Source organism: Bactrocera latifrons, unplaced genomic scaffold (assembly GCF_001853355.1).
Source record: "Bactrocera latifrons isolate USDA-ARS-PBARC rearing strain unplaced genomic scaffold, ASM185335v1 scaffold_97, whole genome shotgun sequence".
NCBI lineage: Eukaryota > Metazoa > Arthropoda > Insecta > Diptera > Tephritidae > Bactrocera > Bactrocera latifrons.
This window is the reverse complement of record NW_017537678.1, coordinates 211,321-234,738: the sequence shown is the minus strand read 5'-3', so window position 1 is coordinate 234,738 and position 23,418 is coordinate 211,321. Positions and strand designations below refer to the sequence as shown.

At 33.6% G+C, this 23,418-nt stretch overlaps 1 protein-coding gene across 3 annotated transcripts in view; it reads right to left on the bottom strand.

The window, feature by feature from the left end:
- LOC108977907 (facilitated trehalose transporter Tret1-2 homolog) overlaps positions 1–23,418 on the bottom strand; it is a 70,113-nt gene that overhangs the window by 6,734 nt on the left and 39,961 nt on the right. For 2 of the 3 annotated variants that reach the window (XM_018947877.1, XM_018947878.1), the window contains exon 3: positions 16,220–16,298. Coding sequence is in view for 1 of the 3 variants with exons in the window: in XM_018947876.1 (XP_018803421.1) it covers positions 6,697–6,807 (111 nt within the window). In the remaining 2 variants the exon portion in view is untranslated. Of the gene's footprint in view, positions 1–6,696; positions 8,107–16,219; positions 16,299–23,418 lie in introns of those variants that run through there. The other variant, XM_018947876.1, reaches the window with a different exon arrangement.

The following is a 23,418-nucleotide window of genomic DNA, read 5'->3' as shown; positions in this document are numbered from 1 at the left end:
TCGATATTCATAAATATTTTACTTGCAAAAAAGCTTTTAGCAAAAATTTAAATTTTGTTTGTTGTTTTAATTTTTAGGTTGAAATTGTTTTGAATGTTAAGTTCCTAGCGCTACATAGCGCTGAAAAGCCTTTGAACCGTCTGAGGATCGGCGCTATTCGGCAATTTACTCAAATGACCTTCAGTTGTAAACAAACGCCTATTTTGATGGACTTGAAGCTTCACTCTTTCTAACCAGTATTGAAATACTGGATAACCGTTACAACAAATTTGTGATGGTAGAACATAATTTTCTAGAAACAATAGTCATATTTTGAAAAATATCTAAAGCACTCCATCTATAAGGATTTATCTTGCTTTCCTCATACAAACGTCACACACTAATTTATAACTTCAGTGGCATTAAAATACTTGAGGAAGTGAATGCCGGCAGCTGTTGTGTAAGCATATTTACCGCACTGAAATTTGTATGCCGAACAGGTATTGCGACAATACACCTACACACATGTATGTAGTTGCCATATTTACTGATTCACCTCCGAGCTTGTTGATATTTGCGCCAATTGTTTGCACAATCCGTTTAATGACCGCCCACGCTGCTGATAAAACACCAAGAAATTCAAGCGATTTATGTCGATTATTTTTTGTTTTTGCTTTGCATTAACTCCATACAAATTTGCATAACTTCGTAAAGAATATGCGTCTTGCGGTGAAAGGCGAAGAAATTAAAAGCAAACGTTTGGCTTCCAATGCATTTCAAATATTTGTGCGTCAATATTAAAAATTTTACGCGCAATAATGCTCGGAACTCGACTCTTTGTTCCTTTCTTGTTTTTTTTTTTTTTTTTCTTTTGTTTTTTGGTTAAAGAGCTTAGCGAAACGCAGAGTTCATTTCAAAGTCAAGCGGTGAAAAAGAATGTGAATGTTTGTGGGTGAATGGCTCGTCGCAGTTGATGATGCACGAAGTCGCTGTAGCCTTCTTTGTCACCTGCGTGGACGACAGGTCGCACACGCATACCGCAATTGGTATAAAGAGCCACCCACAAACGCAGTGGTCTGGCCAAAGGAGCGTTACGGCAGCTATTATTATCGATGATTACATGCAGGGGTCACCAAAATAGACATGTGCACTCCAATAATATCGCTTGTGGCGCCAGGCAAATATGAAGTCGCCATAATTTAACTGGATGATATTTACCGTTATTATCACAATTCCGGCGTTTGTGAATGCGACTGCTAATTTTGGTGCAAACTTTATCAATTTATAAGCAATGAGTCATCAAAACTTCTTACGCGTTTTTCGCTGTAGACTCTAAAGGAGCAAATACATACATATGTACATATTTATATCTACATATGTGCATACATATTTATGTCTGGATTTTCGAACTATTTACAATGGCGTGAGATAAGAGAACAATTATAGATTCGCAGTAAGAGCTTTGTTAACTGGTAACGAGACTTCGATCATACAATTCACACCCTTTTGTTAAAAATAAAGCTAATACTTTTTATGAGTGGGTTATAACGGGTTCGCCAGTAGGCGCTCAATAAATTCGTAATCGATACTCGAATAACTGTTGTCTGTGATTATTTGACATGCTGTAAGTACTTCACGCAATAATTATAAAAATGAGATAATGACAGTAACATCGCGTCATAATTGTCATGAGTTAAATGACTGTTTGACGGGTTGCACTACAGGATTTCTCTATTATTCTCGGATTTAGAAAAATTAAATTTTGTATCGAGAGTTTTTTTTTTTTAATTATGCTGACTTTACTTAAATTAAGAGCAATTTCAACATTTACTCAAGAACTTCAGATTATTTCAGACTTGTAGCAAATCGGAATTTGAATTCCTATCACATTGGGACCTCAATAATAATCACCCTATAGCTGAACAGTTTTCTAATCGGATGCTTGTTGTTGAAAAGTGATTTTCCATTAGTTATCACAAACGTGATACTCTCAATTGCAACAATGTGTAATACAAAGCAAAAACTAAAGAAATAAGGTGTTAGTCAATGTGAACTTCCGAAGATATAACGGTGTTACAAATATTTTGCAGGAAAGAAGTTTTATGTTGCGAGTTTTCAAGGGTGTCAATTTTGCTACAATAGTGTAAAATCAAACGTGGCAGTTTGGAACGATTTGTTTAAGAAATTTACTCTTAACCCTTACTATATCAGTTTTTATTTATCTCGCATACTATATACTACATATTTAAAATCGGTCTAAACATGGGAGAGTTAATGAGTTTAGTTCATAACATACTTATGTATATAAGTCTGTCAAAGAAACGTTCCAAGTCAGTAGATTTATAATGGATTTACCAAAATGATATCTTCAACCTAGCCTAAGTTACTCAACCGATTTTCGGCTGTTTACAAACAATGTTTTTGCACCAATTTTCAAAAGTGGAACAAACACTATTGAGCAAAGGCGACGGGAGCCACATGTTAAAATGAAAGCCATGTGAACACAAGTAAATAATGACGTAGTAAATTATGCCAAGTGGTGCAAAGCCGTTTGAATGAAAATCATTGTTTATTTTGTTCGAATTTGTTTATCAATTTCACTTAAATTTACGCACGAAGAAAAGTTTCAACGTGAGTATGAGTGATGGTATGAAAACAGATAATAAATTTAAGTATAAATAAGCAAAAAATATAAATAAATAGTGAATTGAATTCAAGCAGTGACCTTTTTACCCTTGCAACGTCGATGAGGTATAATTACTGACCAATAAAAGCTACAGTGGGCGCGCGATAATTAGTGCATGATATAGTAATCACAGTACAATGTTGACGAAGTGTAAGCAATTACTGTATAATATAGATTAAGCGAGAGTATATTCATATATTTAGTGGTACAGTATCAAATACAAGGATATTTGAGCTATCGACATATGTAAATGTGGTTAACAGAGATGCTGCCATAGAGTATTACATATATTTGTTGGCATACAATTGTTGCATGTTTATGTAATCGCGTTTGAAATGACGCAAGTGACAACTTGGCCGGCAATCTTTCGCTATTTGCAAAAGCTCAAATTTCATGTGCTCCCTTTGCATTGTTTGTAGGTATGTAAGCTCTTTAGGAGTCTATTTTAGGTTTCAGTTTTCTATACATTTGTCATATTATTTGTGATGATGATTAATATCATTTGTGGTTTTGTAGCAAAAATATATCAGAAAGTTGTTGAATGAATTGATGAAATATAAATTGCAGTGTGCTTCGAGTTGAAGGGGTTCTAACGTCTTTAGAGAGGCGAGAAAGAGGGACGTCGTTGTCGTGGTCCACCTGTCTTTAAAAATGGATCATTCGCTTGGTTGAAGGACTTTAGTTTCGAGGAATATGTCCACCTTTTTGTGAAGTTTAAAGAAAACTAAAATTCAAGAAGAGCTTTTAACGGGAATGTTATACAAAAATAGTGGATAATGGATGTATTTTGCTTATCCCTAGTAATCGAAATATTTTAAGTGAGTTTATCAGGAAGATTATTTTATTTGCTTATACGATTATAAGTGATTTACACGAGTTGTTTGTTCGATTCACTCCTACAAATGATTCGCGAGGCGAATTTAGCCGTATCTAGGTTATTAGAATGAGAAGTAATTAGATTGTAAAGGATTTTCATCACCGGAATATACTAGATGGCAGAGAAGTCGACCACGTTTTTTACGTAAATTTTTTATTGAGGTTAGGTCACATGTGAATCAAAAATAATCACCTGGCACATCTAATTGCGCCATTTAATTATTTTAATTGAAAAGTAAAAAGTATATTTACATTACGTGTATTTTGATTTTAATTTAATTTTTAATTCAATTCCTAACTTTCCGCAACAATTTGGTAAATGTTACTTCCGGTTTTTTAGAAACACGTACATATAATAACATATCAAAGTTAAATTCGGAAAAGTAAAAACAATGTTATTGAAAGTACATACATACATATGTACACACATATATATGCGCAATTACTGTTTGCTAAAATTTCCAAATAGCATGAAAATTGAAGTTAATTACACATCAATACTAATCAGTGGCCATTGAAGGGAATTATCAAGAGAAGCGGTGTTGACGATTTTGGGGAAAAAGTAAAGTCATTAAAATTCCCGAACAGATTTTGGTACGTGTTTTAGAATTCAATTTTGTGTAAATTAAATAAATTATAGCTTTTTAAATAGAATGTTAGTTAAATTGGCAAAAAATAAAAAAATATGAAATGACTAATTTCATACTAATAGTTCAATAAAAACATATTAAGGTGTAATTAAAGCCTAAACAACAATGTATATAGAGTTCGAGGTGACTTTAGTTATTTTTTTATTGAAAGCTGGTGAACTATGACAACTTATAGATAGATTTAGAATTGCTATTTACTATTTCCTGTTACCAAACTTGAAAGTTTCCGAATTAAACGATAATTTTATAGATATATACGAGTATATGTTCATACATATGTACAATTGTATGTTAACTTGCCTCGTCAAATTTACTAGTACATAAAGTACGCGGAGCTATCAACCCGCGCTAAACTCTGAAATTGAAAACAGTATCCTGATCCAATAAGTCGATCAGATTTAAACAAAAAAGCTCTCAAATAAAAGCCCGATACTCGAGTTTAATCTCTAACATAAGAAGTGGTATTTTCATTGGCTAGCTTCACGGTTAAGTCGAGTTTAAGGTTTCAAGCTGTCAACTGGAAACTTTATGCTTCATTGGAGAGTTTCTGAAACCCATTATCCAAAGTAATATATTATATATGAGCAATTGAGAGTTAAACAAAAAATTTGGAAATAGACTCGAGTTGGTGCCGCAATGTCAATAAATCAAAACGAGGCGATCTTAAGACCATGATTGGTCGCTATCTCTCAAAGAAGAATTTTCTCTCGTTAGAATGTACCGCTGAATATTAAATATTATTTAATTATTATAAATTCATCGGATTCAATACGAAGACCGTGTCATGGAAAAATTGTGCGTTAAAAGCCAAAACTAGTTTAGACAATTGCAGACAAGTAGCGAGATAACAACTACTTATGCCTCTGTATGTCAACGGCAAACTCCGGACACAGACACAGCGTCAACAGCGCACTATCAGACATATTTATCTCCAACAAGAAAAAAACATTGCAAAGTCTTATTCGTGAGTGGAAGTGTGAGCCGAACTTTATTTGTGTGCAAACATGACCCATACAAACGCAATCGCGCTTGTGTTGGCACAGACGTCTTAAAAAATTTTCCATTAGCATTGGTAAGGCTGCAGGCCAAAAAGCAACGCTGCTGTACAAAAGCAAAAAAAGGTCTAATAAAACAGCGAATATTGAAAAGATAGCGGGCAAGTGAACGCGCATCGTGTGGCGACAACAACAAAATAGGCGGTCATTGATATGCATACAAAGTGCAAGCTGGAACGCAAAAAATATATTTACATATGTAAGTTTATGTAAATATTGTGTTTAAGCGAGTTTGTCGCTAGCATTGGCGCTATAAGTTTCGCAATTACAAATTTGGTCAACAACAACTACTGATAGTCGGAGTAATGTGTAGCAACCGGTGCTCTGTGGTCTTGTGCCAATTGTGGGCTTGGCGTGGCGCTTGCAATTGTATATGGTCAGCACTGCACCGGCTGGAGACCAGTTATTAAGCTCACCCGATAACTGCTGCCATAAAAATTTCTATTAATAGCTTATTTAACGGTTATTAGAATGTAATGTTGGCAGCACTATTTAGCAAGGTGATGTAAAACTCGCAGATTTGGAACTAGAAGTTGATTTTAAGTTCAGATCAATATTATGACAATAAGCATATGCAATACAATTTCTTTCAAAAAGTAGAAGTTGTGACGGAGAAAGAATTTAGAAGTAAGTGTATTTGCTTGCAGTTTTGAACATAAAACCACACAACATTTTAAGACAAGTCATGCCAAAATACTTCAATAAAAAGATATGTGGTTTCAAATAGGCTTTATAGCTTTTGCTTGCTCCATTAAATTAGTGAAAGGTTTATAAGGAGTATTCAAAGCCTAAGACATGTCATTTCTAATGTATTTTATATGTAAAGTTTTAAAAATATGTATCGAAAAAGTCTCCAGTTAATTTTAGAGCTTTCGCATATTTGAAGTCCAGTAAAAGTTTAACAAAAAAGTACTATATACCAAATTCAAAGTAAAATATTTAACCTGAACTAGAACAACTTTTCGGATCTTTTATACATCTGAAAAAATGAAAAGAATGTTTATGCCAAGGTTTAAACTCCGAGTTTTACATTTTACTTGGAGATTAAACTTTGGCATCAAGCTGTAACAGAGCTTTTGCTTGAAAGCTTCAGTGAAAGTTTGACATAAGTACAAACACAGTCTAAATATATAGTTAATAGGCTGACCCTGTATTATGATAATGGCAAAACAAAGTTCAAAATATGCTTGCAATTCTTGACTCAAAACACAGGGAAAGTTTAATTTGAATATGCTCTATAGTATATGTATGTATTTTGTGTCGCTGGTGATTATTAGAAGCTTTGATTTGTTATAAAACGCATGATTAATGCTCCGGTGTTGGGTTGAGAAGGAATAAATGTGCAAATGTTACTATTCTTATATAAAAACAGTATTTATATATGTATATTATATATATCTTTCATAATTCTAGTATTATAAAACTTAGTTATAGATTTATCATTGCATACCGCTTTGTTCGAGCCATATTTTTCACCCGTGTCAGACGCCTCCAGCAGGTGGGCGCTTTCCTCTTTAACGGCCACTTTGGCAGGCGTATTTTCCATTGAGGTCGTCGACATGTTGCTGTATCGTTTCTTTCTTCGATTATTTAATACTTTTCTGGTAGTATTTTCGTGGTTGCACTAATTTGCGTAATCCTTGTAAAATAACAGCAGTAATCCTGGAAAATTTGTATTCCTTCTGCAGATTTTCAATTTTGCAAATATATTTCGTCAGGTGTCTTCTGTTTATTTGTAATTCTCTGATCACAAGGCTACGATTATTTCGAGTTGTGGATTGTTGAAATGTGTCTCTTCAATTGAATAACGATTGTAACCAAATGGCAAAAAATTTTGCTTTCTCACTTTCACTTGCACTCACCCACTATATTACTAATATATGTATATTCAGCTTATTTCATATAAAGTTGTCTATTTATGTATATTATAAATTCCCACGTTTTTACCACGACGAACGCAATGTCCTTCGAATGTTATTGTCAATGTTATTTGTAATGATTAATCATGAAAGTACTGCACTTCTGCTGCCGTTACTTGCTGCTGCTCGTCCAACTGTTAAATGCAGATTCACGTTTTGGACTTTGTGCTCCTGGCACTCGCTATCTAATGCTCACTACGAGCTTCGTTTTTCGGTTGCCAAACGCTGGCCAAGTTTTTACTCTAACGTATGACCAGCTTACTTACCACTTCGTGGCGTACTGAGTCCTGACGCTACAATAACACCCACACTTTGGCAATGAACAATATTGACGCATGCTCCGTTATGCCGTGACATTGACGTTGTTGCCTCGGCTTTTATTTATAGTTTATGTTTCTTTTGGTTTTGCTTTTTGTCCTTGATACTGGCGTATTTCACAAAAAAATTATTTTTGACAACAATGCCGAGTTGCGTTATGTGCGTTTCAGATTTTTTGATTGTTATCCGCTCAATTTGGTTTCTATTTTCCTTACCAAAAACTACGCGCACCTGTCGATTTTTATCTGATTAGATTTTTGGATCGTATATTTGCTGCCACTGCTATTTTAACTATACATACATATGTATATACAATACAACTACGGAATTAGTCCGTTATACTTATTGCTCGATATTGCCGTTAGTATCCTGATATGCTCTATCACACAGTTTCAATGCACTTCCTGCGTCGCTTTGCTTTCCTTTGCACTTTTACTTTTATTTCCGTTTTATATGCATCTGTATTTATGTTTATAAATTTATATATATATGTATGGTTTTACATAAATATATTTGCCGAGTATGTATGGCTGAGTATGTTTCGTTATATAAATTTGCTCTTGTTTTTCCACCAATTTCCAGCTAAGCGCGTAAATCGAACTTTGTTTCTGTACCGCCTGAATGCTTATAAGTAAATGCTAAAAAAATCGTCTCTCGCACGAAATATAAAATCTCGTATCCACCAAGCATTCTCGTGCCGGTGGCAATTCGCGCCACGGCATTGTAGCGCATGCACGCACACACCTTAAAATGCCGCCTTTTGTGCGCATTGGTGGCGTGGCACACACACGTATAACTGTATATATGTGTGTTAGCTGGTGTATATCGCGTGCGCCTGCTATCTTTCTCACGAGCGCGCTCAGCTTCGTCCACGCCCTCTCCCATTCCTTCGTGTATGCATACCATTACTCAAAGCAGTCGCGTCGCACACACCTCCAAAACGGCAGCTGCAAAGCTTTGGCGCTATTTTGTTGTTGGATTTGACAGCTGCTGGCTGGTCTAACAAGTCATTCACCACTCGTGTAGCGTGGCTTGTCGGCCAAGGGGCTGGTGTGGCGACAGCGTGTTGTTGGCATTGTGTGTAGTGTGAGGCTAGGCGCAGGCAAGCGGGAAGAGGGTAGCGGTATGTAGGCTGCAGAGGCGATAAGAGTTCCTATTTTTTGCTGTTTTTGCATAGTTTCGTTCAATGCGCGATTTTTGCTTACTTTTAGTTCTTTTATATTTTTTGTTTTACTTTGAAAGTGGCTTCGTCATGCTCTCAACGCAACTAAGCGCTCGCGGTGCACTCAGCCAAATAGTACGTGCCCCTCTTTCTATTTGCTTTTGTTGTTTTAAGTTAAATGTTGTTTGTTGTTGTTGCTGTTGCAATAAAATGTAAATACGTCACAGCATAGATATGGAAATGTTTTGGGTACGAATAAATCGATTTTTTTATTCACCTACGAGTATGTAAGAGCATAAGTGACTTTCGTGCGAAAATAAATTTCAAGAGCGGAAACGTATCTGAGCGCAATAATAGTAAAAATAAATTCGAATCAGACAATTCCTTTATATTATAAAAAGCAGAAAATCATGGATAATACATTTTTTCGGCAAATGTAGAAAGAGATTCCCTTATGCAATACAGGTGAAATTGCACCGATTACATCGCTGCCCAGAGCGCTGACGCGTAATTCTAAAAACTTTCGGTATTGCTTTATACCTGAATTGGCTTGAAATATATACATTTGTATATATACATACATATGTATGTATAGTACATGCTCACTTTAATATGTAAATATTGCTTTTTTGCTAGGGAGGTGGGCATACCTCATAAGAGCCTGCTGAAGTCTGAGTGGGAGTTTATAGAGGATATTCGTGTTTAATAGTGAATAACTATAAAAATAGTGAATAATTCTATAATACATTCTAACTACAAAAACAATTTTTTGTGTAGAGAACTTTATTTTCTATTTCTCAGTCAATCTAATAATTAGCGCGTTTTCGTACTGGCGAGAACTATAGAAAAGCGAAAAATGCCTTTCGGGTAATCTAGTAATTATTTCTAAATTCAAACAAGTTCAAAAAATTTACTAGAAATCTATTATCTCAACATTCGTGGCATTCTCGGTGAAATCAAAGCCTCAGTTATCTTCATTTATTTAATGAAAGTAAAGACAAAGTTTCGAAAAAGTATTATGGGATACGATTCATCGCTAAGAAAAATAAGGTCTCTACTTCAAATATATGTACATACATATGTATCGATGTTTATATTATGTTCAAAAGCCATTTTTTTATTTTGCTGATATTGTGGAAAAGTATTGTGAATTCCTCAAGCTTGTAAATAAACATTAATAATATTAGATATCCCTATGCCTATATGAATAATAATTTCATTTTTTATTTTTGGAAGCTTTTTGGCGTGCTTTAATAACTAAAAGAATTCATAGTGGTATCAGTATTCTTCATTTTTGTGTATTTTCCAATTTTTACCATTCTTTTTACTATTTTTTCAACTTTGTATTGTCTTTCCTTTTTTATTTCTTTTATTTTTTCCTGCTTATTTTCAAATTATTGAATTCCACTACTAATACTAATGTGCTGATAAATGTTTTGGCTGTGTACTGAAGACTGTAAATATTTGGGAATTAAATAAAGTGATAAGAAATGAAAATTAAATATTTATCAATCAAATTAAAAGATAATTATAACTTCAAGAAAATGTTAGCCAAAACTAATTTTTAATTTACTGCGAATTACAATATTATCTATTATTGTAATATAATAGTAGGTATGTAAAGTGTATGTAAAGTGTTTATTATTGTTATTTTTATCAGTCACCGACTGATACTCATCACGTACGGTTGTCCAACAGCGTATTATAGTGATAACAGGGTGATACAGTGATTTCCTTTTTTTCTATATTTTTCTTTATCGTGACATAAATAAAACAGTTTCTAAAGTTGATTTTTTGGTTTCAAAAAATCATAATGTCCCTTGAGAGACCCACGCTTGGAGATAACAGGTTTGCCCTGTTATCCACAAGCCCTAAACCCAAGCGAAAAAAATCTCAAACATAACCAAAGATTACTTTCCGGCATTTCCAACAATCAAAAAAGACAATCCCAAATACCTCGTGGTCAGTGCGACTAATTCAAATAAACACCTAACCCAATATTCGTGCTTTGCAGTACACAAGGCATTAAAAAAAATTTCATCAGAAAAAATGGAAATTTCAAATTTAAAAGACGGCAGCCTGCTGCTTTTAGTTAAAAACAATAACATCGCAAAAAAAATTGGTTACAACATATTTAATCGGCGTGTGTGATGTATAAATAGAGTTACACCATAACCTCAACTATTCAAAGGGCACTATTTTCGCACCGTGCCTTAATGACATACCTGAGGCAGAAATAATTGAAAATTTGACTGACCAGGGCGTCGTTTCTGTTTATAAATTTATCAAACACATCGACGGAAAGGCTATCCCTAGTGGCGTAGTACTCCTCACATTTGATTTGTACGAATTACCCACAAAATTAGAAGTATCTTGGTACACTACTAAAGTCAAGCCATATTATCCTAACCCCATGAGGTGCAGAAGTTGCCAAATGCTTGGCCACACAACAAAACGCTGTAATAAACCGGCTGCATGCGACTCATGTGCACTCTCACCTCACTCTCCCACTCCGTGCTCTCGCACTCTTTGTACAAATTGTTCAGGTAGCCACGCTGCTTGAAACAAGACATGCCCGACATTTGCACAAATGAAACAAATAATTGTCATTAAAACAGACAAAAAATGTACAATGCGTGAGCATTAACAACATACAAAGCACAGGTGCCCCCAGCTCTCAATGAGTCTTCGATCCCTTTTTCTCATATTATAAAAAATATACCCAATTCACAACGTAACAATATCAACACAAACACAAATAATGCAAAAGCAAACCAGGCACTAGTTAACAACAACAACACAGGTATGCAAGTGACAAAACAAAATACAACAAATACAATACAAACCCTACCAGCTCCTACTCCAACAACAGGCATTAATAACTCTGTTGACAACAATAACAAAAACAACAATTACCATAACTCTGCAAACAATAACATACATGAATATAATTATAACACCGAAAACTTTATTGACTCACAAAACACAAACAGCTTAATTTCTTCCCTAATTTCTCACCTTTCCACTGGAATAAAATAAAAAAATAACACTAATTAATTGCTACATCCCACCCAACCAAAAACTTAACAAGAAAGATATAATTGACTTGGGTAATACATTCTCCACTCCCGTCATAATCCTAGGAGATTTTAATGCGTAGAGCCCATTGTGGGGCTCCAATTGTGTTAATAAAAGAGGGAAATTATTGAAGACGTTATTCTTTCCCATAACCTTATTGTTCTAAATGATGGTTTACCCACGCATTTCTCAACCCATAAAACCTTTACCCATTCTGATATTATCCTTGCCTCAGCATCTATTGCCCCCAAACTCTCCTATGGCACACTGGATGAACTCCACAATAGTGATCATTTCCCACTCCTAACAACCATGTCCCTTCCTAATTGGTATCAAGTCAAACCTCATCCAAAATTCTTGATAGAAAAGGCAGATTGGCAGAGATTTCCAGCTGCTGCCATATCTGCATCAAATCACAAACCGGTTTCAATAAGTATCAACGCCGAAGTCTCTAAAATTAAAGAAATAATTCGTCTATCACCCCATGCGACAATACCGCAAACAAACTCAAAAAAATTTTCTGCCAAATTGCCTTACTGGTCTAACTTACTTACCACCCTACGAAAAAATAAACAAGCACTTTGGCATAAATACAAACAACGGCTACGTTCAGAAAAGAGCTAAAATCAGTCAAAAGACTATCCCTTGAAAAACTCGACTCCAAGATAAATCCCTCCTCCAATCCAAAACAAATATGGTCAGATATAAGAATGCTCACAGGTTCCACTTCCCGCACTCGTATCTCCTTTATATTATAGCGGTCAAGGACCACTCCATGAACCACATGATATTTCTGAACAATTCGGAAAACCATGGTCCTCCTACTCCCATGACTCAAACTTCCCTCCCGCCTTCAATGTCCTAAAAAACAAATCATTCAAGAAGATTATTCCAATTGATACCCTTCATCCTCTGCTTTCCTTATAGAAGTCCCGATAACTTTATCTGAATTTGAATCCACAATTTCAAGAATGACAGGAAAAAGACCTGCTGTGGACAAAATTTCCTATCCCATCCTAAAAAATTTACCCTCAAAATCAGACTCATTAACCTTTACAATAATATCCTCGACTCCGGAATCTATCCCCAGGAATGGAAAACCGCTTTAACCATTCCTATTCCAAAGTTAAATAAATCCTCAACGTTCATATCAAGTTTCAGACCAATATCCCTTCTATCATGCATGTCTAAAGTCCTGGAAAAAATTATCGCAGCGAGAATAATGTGGTACGCCAAGACGAACAATCTCCTTAGTCCCCATCAATTTGGTTTCCAAAAAGGTATCGGTTTTGCTTTGACAGCATTAGCCAACAGTAACCATGTGTCAGTTCTCAACTTAGACTTCGAGAAGGCGTTCGATAGAATCGGAGCGCATATCGTAATACAACAATTAAAGCGATGGAAAATTGAAAACAAAATTTAGAAATTTGTAAAATCCTTTTTAACCAATCGGAAATCGGCAGCCTGTATTAATAATTATAAGTCCCAAATATACAGTCTTCATAATGGCATTCCACAAGGATCCCCACTTTCAGTAACATTGTTCGTAATTGCGTTCAATGAAATAAACTCAATCATTTCCTCCAACTCGAAAGTAGAACATTTCAATTATGCCAATGACGTTTTAATTTTTACTAATTAAAATGATCTCAATGACGTTATTTACACCTTCTTAAACATCCTACAAAATATAAATCAATGGGCAGAAACATCAGCTGCCAATATAACAGCAAATAAATGTTCTACTTTCCACATCTGCAGAAAACGCACAAAAGCATTAATGTTATCAAAAATTGACTTTGGACTTTATATCTACGGACACTGTGCAAAAGCCAATATGAAGCTGTTAAATGCACCGTACCACAACGCTGCGCGTAGAAGCATCCGCGCATTCCCAACATCGCCAACAAAAGTTATCCTGACAGAAGCGGGATTACCAGAAAACACGTCCAGAGTAGAACGTAATACAATGATGCTGATTCCTAAACTTCTCCACTGTAAAAACCAAGTTTCATTCGAACAAGTCACAGCATCTCTAAAACAATCAAAAAAAGGCGAAATATAAATTTTCCACCATAGAACGATGCATAAATCTATCAAATCAAATTAACATTATTGCAAGAGCCTCAAGAACACCAATTCCTGTTTGTGCACCATGTGTGAATTTCGAACCAGTTTTCATCACCAAATTACTGCAGTATCCTAAAGGACTCACCTCACCGGATGAATACCAGCCACATTTTAACAAAATTACAGCATTACTCAAAAACGACTGGGAATTTATTTATACAGATGGGTTCAAATCTGATACCAGTACAACGTTTGCAGTCACAAACCAACTTGGTGTCACTATTGCCGTCGGTGCACTACCATCGTATAGCTCGGTATTTACAGCCGAAGCAGCTGCTCGACTTGAAGCGGTACTTTTAGCTTCCCAAAATGGAAACAAATCTGTCATTTGCAGCGATAGCAAATCTACTTTGGACGCCCTTATGAATTATGCAAATGATACGCCCTTAGTTACAAATATCCGTAACGCTATATTTTCAAATAGAAAGAATATAAAAATCATGTGGGTGCCAGGCCATGCAGGAACCCGCGGAAATGAATTAGCCGACAGCAGAGCGAAAGAGGTCAGTTTGGAGACATTACAGCTAAGCAAATACTTTGTGGATAAAGATTTACGCAAGCTACTTAACTGAATGGAAAAGCTATCAACACCACTATAAATCGCACAACCCTACAGGAATTAGACCATCGCTCTCGTCAAATATGTCTTGTCAAAGCATAAGAAGATTCACGTCTACGGATTGGTCACACATTAGCTACTCATGCACACTTATCAGTGATCAGTGAAGCCTAACTGTCCTTTTTGTGGTGCAAATGACCTATCTACAACACCTCTTCTCGATAGCTGTCAGGAACTGGATACACTTGGAACTTCAATATTTGCAGAAACAAAACCATCTGACATGCTACGAAATACAGACAACATGTCTATACAGAAAATTTCTGATTTCATACTAGCAGCTAAAATAAACGTATAGTCATTTTCAGTATATTATGTTTAGCAATCTAAGATATAAAATAAAACATACACACAAGTCACACTAATCTCCTAACATCCTCCCATAACCACTCCACCACCTAACTTATATATCCTAACTTATATATAGTATAAATATATCTTATGTAATATATAATAATATTAGACCTTAGTTTTTCTTTTACAAGCCGAAGGCCTTGGCAGCCAGTGCTTTATTTGTTAAGTGGAATAATTATTTATAATTATTACTCTTGTAATTAAATAAAATAAAATAAATAAATATTATTTTTATACATATACACAATCCTCATTATATTCTATGTAGTAGCTTGACTCTGTTGGATGTCAAGGAGTCTTCAAAGTCAAAATATTTATTTACATGTCGCAAACAATTGCAAATTGCGTTTTAAAAATTGCATAAGCCCTGGCAGGTATGAACACTTGATGATTATAATGCATTAGGGTGGTTGTTTCCTTTTTAAGAGCAATACTTAATGACATATTTTGTAAATAGATTTTTATAGATGTTTAATGTTTGTATTTATATAACTTTATTGGAAAAATTTGACAAAATTCTCCTGCTTTTATTGGTTCATATAAGTATATTTCGGATAAGTAAATAGTATGATTTTATGTTTGCCTTTTGTTTTAATTTAACATTTTTCAATTAATTTTATTTATATTACCTTTTCTGCTTTTTTTTTTTTTTTTGACTAACATTCCTTTGTCAATTTTTATTAATTAATTTTATGTCAATTTATTTAATATCGGTCCACTTTATTTCGTTTTGTTTTATTTCATTTCATTTCATGTTATTTTATTTGTATTTTATTTTATTCTGTTTTATTTTTATTGCATATGCTTACTTTCATGAAGTCATCACTTTACAAATTTTAACACAAAACAAGTCACACCTTAATACAATAATACAATATAAATATCTGGCGGTGTCGACAAAAATGTCAAGCCTTATTAGAATATTAACCTCAAATGGCATATCGAATAACATTGAAATGCACACAGAACAATACTTATTTGATTTTATTTGCTTTATATAGATAGGAGTGTGTAATTTTTAATCAACAAGATGCTTCATAGAATAAATAATGCTTCACTTAAATATTATATAAAAATGACCTTGAGAATTTAAAATTTCCCCAGTATCACTTAAAGTGATTCCAATTAAGGATTAGCACTGAAAAAATTTGTGGTTAATCTGTTTTTGTACTAATTAACCTAGCAGCAATTCGACTATAAACCCAAGTTAAGAAGCCTTAGTTAATGCCGAATTGCTGAAAATATCTCATATATAAATATATGCCTATGCAATTAGGTTATAGACAAATATGTTTACGTATTTTTAACCTATAAGCCAGTCACTAGAATGTAGGTGTTCCAGTCATTTGAGTCAATTAATAAGTCCTTTTATTTTTTTTCTTTTTTTACTTACCGAATAAAAAATTAAGCCTTTATTGAGGTATATGAAGTTTTTCAAGAATTACAAAAATCCTTTAGTGGTAGTTTAAATGCTGCAAAGAGAGAAAAAATATCAGTTTTTTTGGTATATTTAGTATTTTTGGTAAAATTTATATGTTTTGTATAATTTGCAAAAACTTTGAAATTCACGAAAGTACTTATGCACGTAGTTTGAAAGGAATAGAAAAGGATAGTGAAGCTTTGTTTTAAAAGCCAAATAAAAAATAGGTAACACGAAAAGTGATTAAGTTTATTAACTCTTTCTAATTGTGGCGGGACTGGAAAAGTCAGCAAGGGAACTTTTGCACCCATAAGATCAGATGTTAAAGTAATTAGAAGTTGGTTTTAGATTATATTTAAAATAAAACCGTAAATTTTTATAGAACATGCTACGTAAGGGCAATAAAAAAGAAAGAAAGCTTAGGCCGACATCTTTAGATTTTTTAATAGAGGGCCTGCTTTCTGAGATTGAAGAAATCTTAAAGCTTTGGTGGCACGTAAATACTTTTAATGAAGAAGTTATTGTACACATTTAAAGTATTTACAAATGAATAAAAATAATTTCTAAATTTAGCGAAAACAACTTTTTGTTCTTCGGTTTTTCTCCAACAACTTTTTTATATTGCTTTAAACCGTTATTTTTGTCATTATTTTTATAATTATTCGTTATCTAAATCGAAAATTGTCTTTGTTATAGATTCCAGTTTAATTACTACGAGTCATAATACTAAATATTACTTTCAAATGAAACATTTGCGTTTATAATGGGTCTTAATCAGACACATACATACATATGTACATACCAATGTTTTTGCAAAAATTTTTGAAATAGCGAACGACGCAATGGAGCTGGAATATTTTGCAATTTTTACCACAAATATATGCAAATATTTTTTAACTTAGATATACTTATTCAAATAGAGTGCAAAAGTATATATACTATACATAGATACATATATGCACATACATTCATGTACATATATATATAGAGGGATATAGTAGTGCTTCTCAATGTGGTCACACAAAACCATGATTTTTTTAACTGAACTGCTCTATTTTGATCAATAAACCGGTTGACAAAAATAAATATCTTGAATATTTTAAAGTGGGCAAACAAACCAGATTTAAATGTCCACATATCCGGAGCTGAGATAAAAGAGGCATGCTAAGTTTGCCTTTCATGAAGATGGGAAGTCAACAAGTGTGTAAGCTTACATATACACAGCGCTGCGATTTGTGCTGATTTTTCCGGAATTTTCGAGGTCGCTGAAGATGTGGTCACACTGCAAATACATACGTATGGCGTAGCAGATACAGTGATACATATGTATTTATGTATATACGGAAAAACACAATACAATTCTTTGATCACTTATCAAGCCTTTTAAGGATATTTTTTGCCTCAATAAGTGACTTTTGTGGCATGCCGTTCAGAATGAGTAGCTCTTAAAGAATATTAATCACATATTAACATATATACTTACGTACCTATGTATGGCTACAAATAACAGGTTTCTCAAGTACAAAAGAAGGTCGTCCATATCAGAAGCAATTTCGCTAACCAAATTCCAATTTCAAAAAAGGTTCACGTATTTATATGCATACATAAGAACTTACTTATATACATATGTATATGTACATACAAACACAAAATAGAAATATGCAAGAATACACCTTTTCGAAAGCATTTAAGGGGCTCGTCTGGAGACATGCAGCTTTGTATGGTTGTATATGCGCCACCCAGTGAGAAATAGTATCAATTTTGAGATAGGCATTCCTGACGAAAATTAAGTATTTAGGAGAAAAACTGCAGAAAAATTAACTAAAATACAATTACTTTGTTTATTGAATTTTTGTTTATGAAAAAATAGTAGTTTTTACCCATAATTAAATTAAATGGCATTGGCAGACGACTGAGAACTGGCATATCACCTGGCCAAAGTATTCCAGTTCGGGATATATACTAGTTATTAATGTCAAAAATAGCTGTAGGGAATAAAACATAGCAAGTCTAGCATGCGATGCAGACTGGTTCCTATGTACTTTCTACTTACTTAATTCCCTACAGGGTACGTACATATATTTATATATTTGCGAGTACGTTATGACATTGGTCACGTTGGCACAAAATTTCCAAAACCAAAACTGATTCATGCTCAGAGGATAAATACCCTACATACACATATATAAACGTACTATATGTGAGTGTGTATGTATGCATATACCAATTGGCGGCATTGCTGGTTTGAGAACGTGTACTAAAAGCAATAGCCGGCGCGCTCATTTGTAGTCTTGCCTCGCCGAAAAAGGGAGGCGAACAATGTAAATGTCTATAAGTGCATACATACATATATATTGCTATTTTTAACCCTTACGATAAATGCTCTGTAAAAAGGAGCATTTGTTAAATACTTTATATTTGGAAGTTTTCGCAATTTTCGATTTCATCGTTTCAAAATACTTCAATTGTCTCAAAAAAAAATGTACGAAATTCTGCAGAGGTAAAAATCTTTTATTAGAACTAAATTTTCGAGCATGCTGATTAAATATACATGATTTAAATTTAATTGTTAATTTCGTCTAGTGTTTATTAGCTCGAAAAATATATAATATTTAGAAATTTACTTAAATCAAAAATCAGATTAAATTGAGAAAATGTCATTTACAGAAGCTTCGCAGTTTGTAATCTTAACTTCAGAAGTTTTTATACCTTATTTATAAAAATGAGAGGCCTTTTCGAATTAACCGTGCTTTAGCAGCTATAATATCTCATATTGTTTTGCTAACTTTTCTTACATTATTTTTTAATTCATGTTCAACATATGTATCTACATAATTTTCCAATATTGCCATAGTGTCATTATTTCTGAAGAACTTTGGACTGAGGAGCCACTTTGTTTGCATTTTAAAATAATGCCTTTATTGATTTTTATTTTTGAGTCTGACTCAGGGTGAACTTTTTACATTGTACTTTGTAACACCGAAAAATTGTTAGTCGCTGAAGATAACAGGTAACAGTAATGAAATAATGCAGGGTATGTACATACATACATTTGAGCAGAACACATTTGCATACATATAAACACACAAATGATTTAGCAATTTATGAAATCATTAAAAAAATATTCCAAAAATTTTTGCAAGCCTCACATTCTTATGCCTCGAATTGCAAAATCGTTCTTGGGTCTACAGTGCAATTTCAATAAAAAAAGCAAACTCTCTGCATAGAATGTCTTGCGTCAAAACAGTGTTGCTTTGACGTCATCTTCGTTGTTGCCAACGATGTGCCAAGCTCCAAAACTAACGCCAATCAGAAGTGAGCAGAACCTGCTGCCGTTACTTTTTGCCCATTTTATTTCAATTGTTATTGTTGGCTTTTTGTTGCTGTCTGCCTCAACTCACAACTTTGTGTTGTAAATCGTAGGCGCAAATCCCTCAAGCAATAGCTCGACAGTCGAAAACCCGCTGCTCATCAGGGTTGAGTGTATATAACATAGTAATTACTATGTACTATATATACATATATACATACCTTTGTAGGTTTGTATGTATATAGAACAAGGTGCATTTCTGTTATTAACTATGTGTTCAGTTTGTATGGAAGCTTAGTAATCCGTTCTCAACAATTTTTTTGGAGATTACAATGTTGCCTTAGAAAATAATATATACCAAATTTCGTGAATATATCTTGTCAAATGTGAAAGTATCCATACAAGAACTTGATTTCGATCGTTCAGTTTGTATGGCAGCTTTATGTTATAGTGGTCCGATATCGGACCATCGTTCCGACAAATGAGCAGCTTCTTGAAGAGAAAATGACGTTTGCAAAATTTCAAAACGATATCTTGAAAACTGAGAGACAGACAGACGGACGTGGCTAAATCGACTCAGCTCGACATACTGATGATTTATATATGTATATACTTTATAGGGTTTCCGACTGCCTGTTCAGGGTATAAAAATATGTATGTTTTTAGCTGTTTATTGATTGCTGTTTTCAGTTGCCACAGTGCACGCTTGCATTCATATATTTCGCCCAATGTCTCTTGGCCCAATTTGGTGAGGTTAACATTGTTCACTCTGTTTTGTTGCATTTAAGTATGGGTATACTATATATACATATGTATGTATGTATATTTTGACTCACAAAATTATGTCAGATATTTCGAAATTCTATGCGAGCATTGCGAGTGTTGTTTGCCACTAATTTCAATATATGTACATAAAATTTCGTTGATGTGGGAGAGAGGATGGTTGTTGTTGTCATTACTTGGGTAGAAATATTCTGGACAACACATACTTTCACAAAAATAGTTGTGTAACAAGCTTACACATTTGTTTTGGCGCGCTCTCCAACTGTACAAATATGCAGCCACCTGAGCTCAGTGAAAGCAGCAAAGAAAAAATGAGAAATTGAGAAAAAACTGTATGAAATGAAGGCACTCAATGACTTTTGAACGAGAATATCACGCGATGTGCTAAATGTGCCTATACAGTTACATATTAAATGCAAGTATGTACATGCAAGCACGTATGTAAGTTGTTTGTATGCAAGCCAACAGTGCGAAAAACGCCGCGTTTGTTTTTATTGTGTTTACAAAAAATGCACTTAAAAGTGTTCTGCACATACACCAGACAGAGAAACATATATACAAACATATGTACATGAATAAAGTCGTAAATTTTGTTAGCCAGGCCTCTTTCGAGGCAGCGCAGTTGGCCGCGAGCGCGAGAGTGGTGAGCGCAGTCACATTTCTATTAAGTGAAAAGAGAAATACCAAACATCTCACAGTTCGCATTAATTAGTTACGCGGGCATTCAGCGATAACAAATTTGTTGATTAAACTTGGCGAAATATAGTCGCTTCTGTATACTTTAACGATTAGCAGTGAATTGTGAGACATTCGACACATATGCTCTGGAAATATACATACTTCGATAAATAATTATAAATAATGATATGAAGATGGTCGCGCTGATGTAGATAGCTGAAAAAATTACAGTATCCTCTGGATAACTGCACTTCGCTACTTTTCAACCCAATCAATTTAAAAAACTAATATGTGCACTTTAAGTGTTTATTTAGTTTTTAGTAATGATAAACTAAGTAGTATTTAGTAATGATAAACTAAATTTAGATAATGATAAACTAAAAAAAATACTTAAGGGATATAAATAAGTTCATGTTATGGTATGTATGCAGCATTTGCATTCACATATTTGTAGGTTGTTGCTTACATTTATAAAATTTCTCTGAATAAAAATATGTTTGCATATATGTTTTTCAGTTGAAACTTCCGGGAGTGGCGGATGCTTTGAAGGAAAATTATCTCTATATATCTCTTTCAATAACATACATTCTTAACTAATTAAGGTGGGAAACCAATTAACTAGATTCAGTTAAGCGCGAAAATATTTTGTACGCTATATATTGTTGACCATCAGGTGATTCAAATAAACAGGAAAATAAGTTACATGGTTCTCAATTAAGCGGGCGGTACTGTATCATAATTTTGCATATAGTTAAGCACGTAATTCTCAGTGAGTTATGTTTACAACTTCATTCAAATAATTTAAAGCGTTTTTAGTATTTAGTAGCTTAAATGTATATTAATAAAGAATTCTCAGTCTAAAGTCTCGTGTAAATATTTTCAATTATCAATTCAAAATATAGGATTATTGGCTAGTGATTAGATTTTCAAAATATAAGGCACTAATAACAATAATTATTAGTTATTATATAGAGAAAAGATTACTCATACGACATGTTGTACAATGAGTGACATGTCGAATGGGAACGTCATTCAGGAATAAAAAAGATGTTATCCTACATATGTCGACACAAGTAAGGAAAAGTTTAGTTCGGGTATAATTGAACATTTTGTACTCTTGCAACTTGCAATCATTAAAGCCATTGAAGTACGTTCAGGTACATAAAGGCTTGTTAGTTATATGGGGTCTAGGGTCTTAGGGTCTTTTCACTCGATTTTATACATTCTAAGCATAAATATGTATCGTTATAAGGAAAACAAGCTCTCTCAATTTTATTAATATAACCCACATATTGACACCCGGAAGTTCGAAAAACTTTATATTAGGTATTGGGAGGCTGAAGAAAGTGCTGACCCCGTTCAACCCGTTTGTAGCACACATACATACTACTATCAGAAAAAGATTGTCTCTGACTTTCAATTATATATCTGACACATTGACCAATATATTCGATAAAAAGGTAAATACTTGGGTACAATATTCGGTACCTAGGGGCTTGAACATTTTTGATATTAGTAATAAAATTTAGTTATTTGCCCCTAAAATTAACTCAGTAAACTGGTTAAGTAAAAATAATATGCAAAATTAAAATGCTAATTAGTTAGATCCTAATCTGCGTTATAAAAGCTTGACCTTCAAAACTAAATGATTTTAGAATTTTAAAATTCTTAAATAAACGTTTGGCTTTTTTGTTCTTTTTTTTCGAATAAGAATTTTGAATTCGCGTGTATAACAAAGAATGAAAGAAAGAAAGAGAATATATACATACATATGCACATATAATAAATTGTGTGAGCTTTTTTCACTTAATTAAATTTTCTTATAGTATAAGGAATTGATAAAATGCGTATGTAAGTGCATATAAAATAGTCGTGACGAACTGAAGTCTTAATTTAAAGTTTTGTTTAGATAAATTATTCCTTACTTTGGAAATACAGCAAATTTTGCTAGAAAACTTAAGTCAAGTTTACACTGTGAAATACGCATTTACATTAATTTCTCAGACCGTCAAATCGTATCCCATAATATTATGCCACTCTTGCTAATTAGTAAGCAAATAAGAAATGCTTAAGCGTGAGAGCATAAAGTAAAAATTATTCACTTCATGATTTTGAAAAGACGGCATAATGTTAATTAAATAAAGTTTTCAATTATTTGCCGCAATATAACGCAAATATCTACACTTACATAAAGTTTAAAAAATTTAATTTTGTGAAAAAAAAGTTTTTGTTATTTTGCTCAATGGAACGGTGTCTTTAAAAGCTGTTTAAAAAATTTAATAATTTTCATTCTTCATATTTCCTTGTTTGACCATATTAAAATAAAACACATTTTTATAGCGCCTAATTGTAGACTACGTTATTCCAGCATAAATTGTTGCCTACATTTAGGCATGTTTCA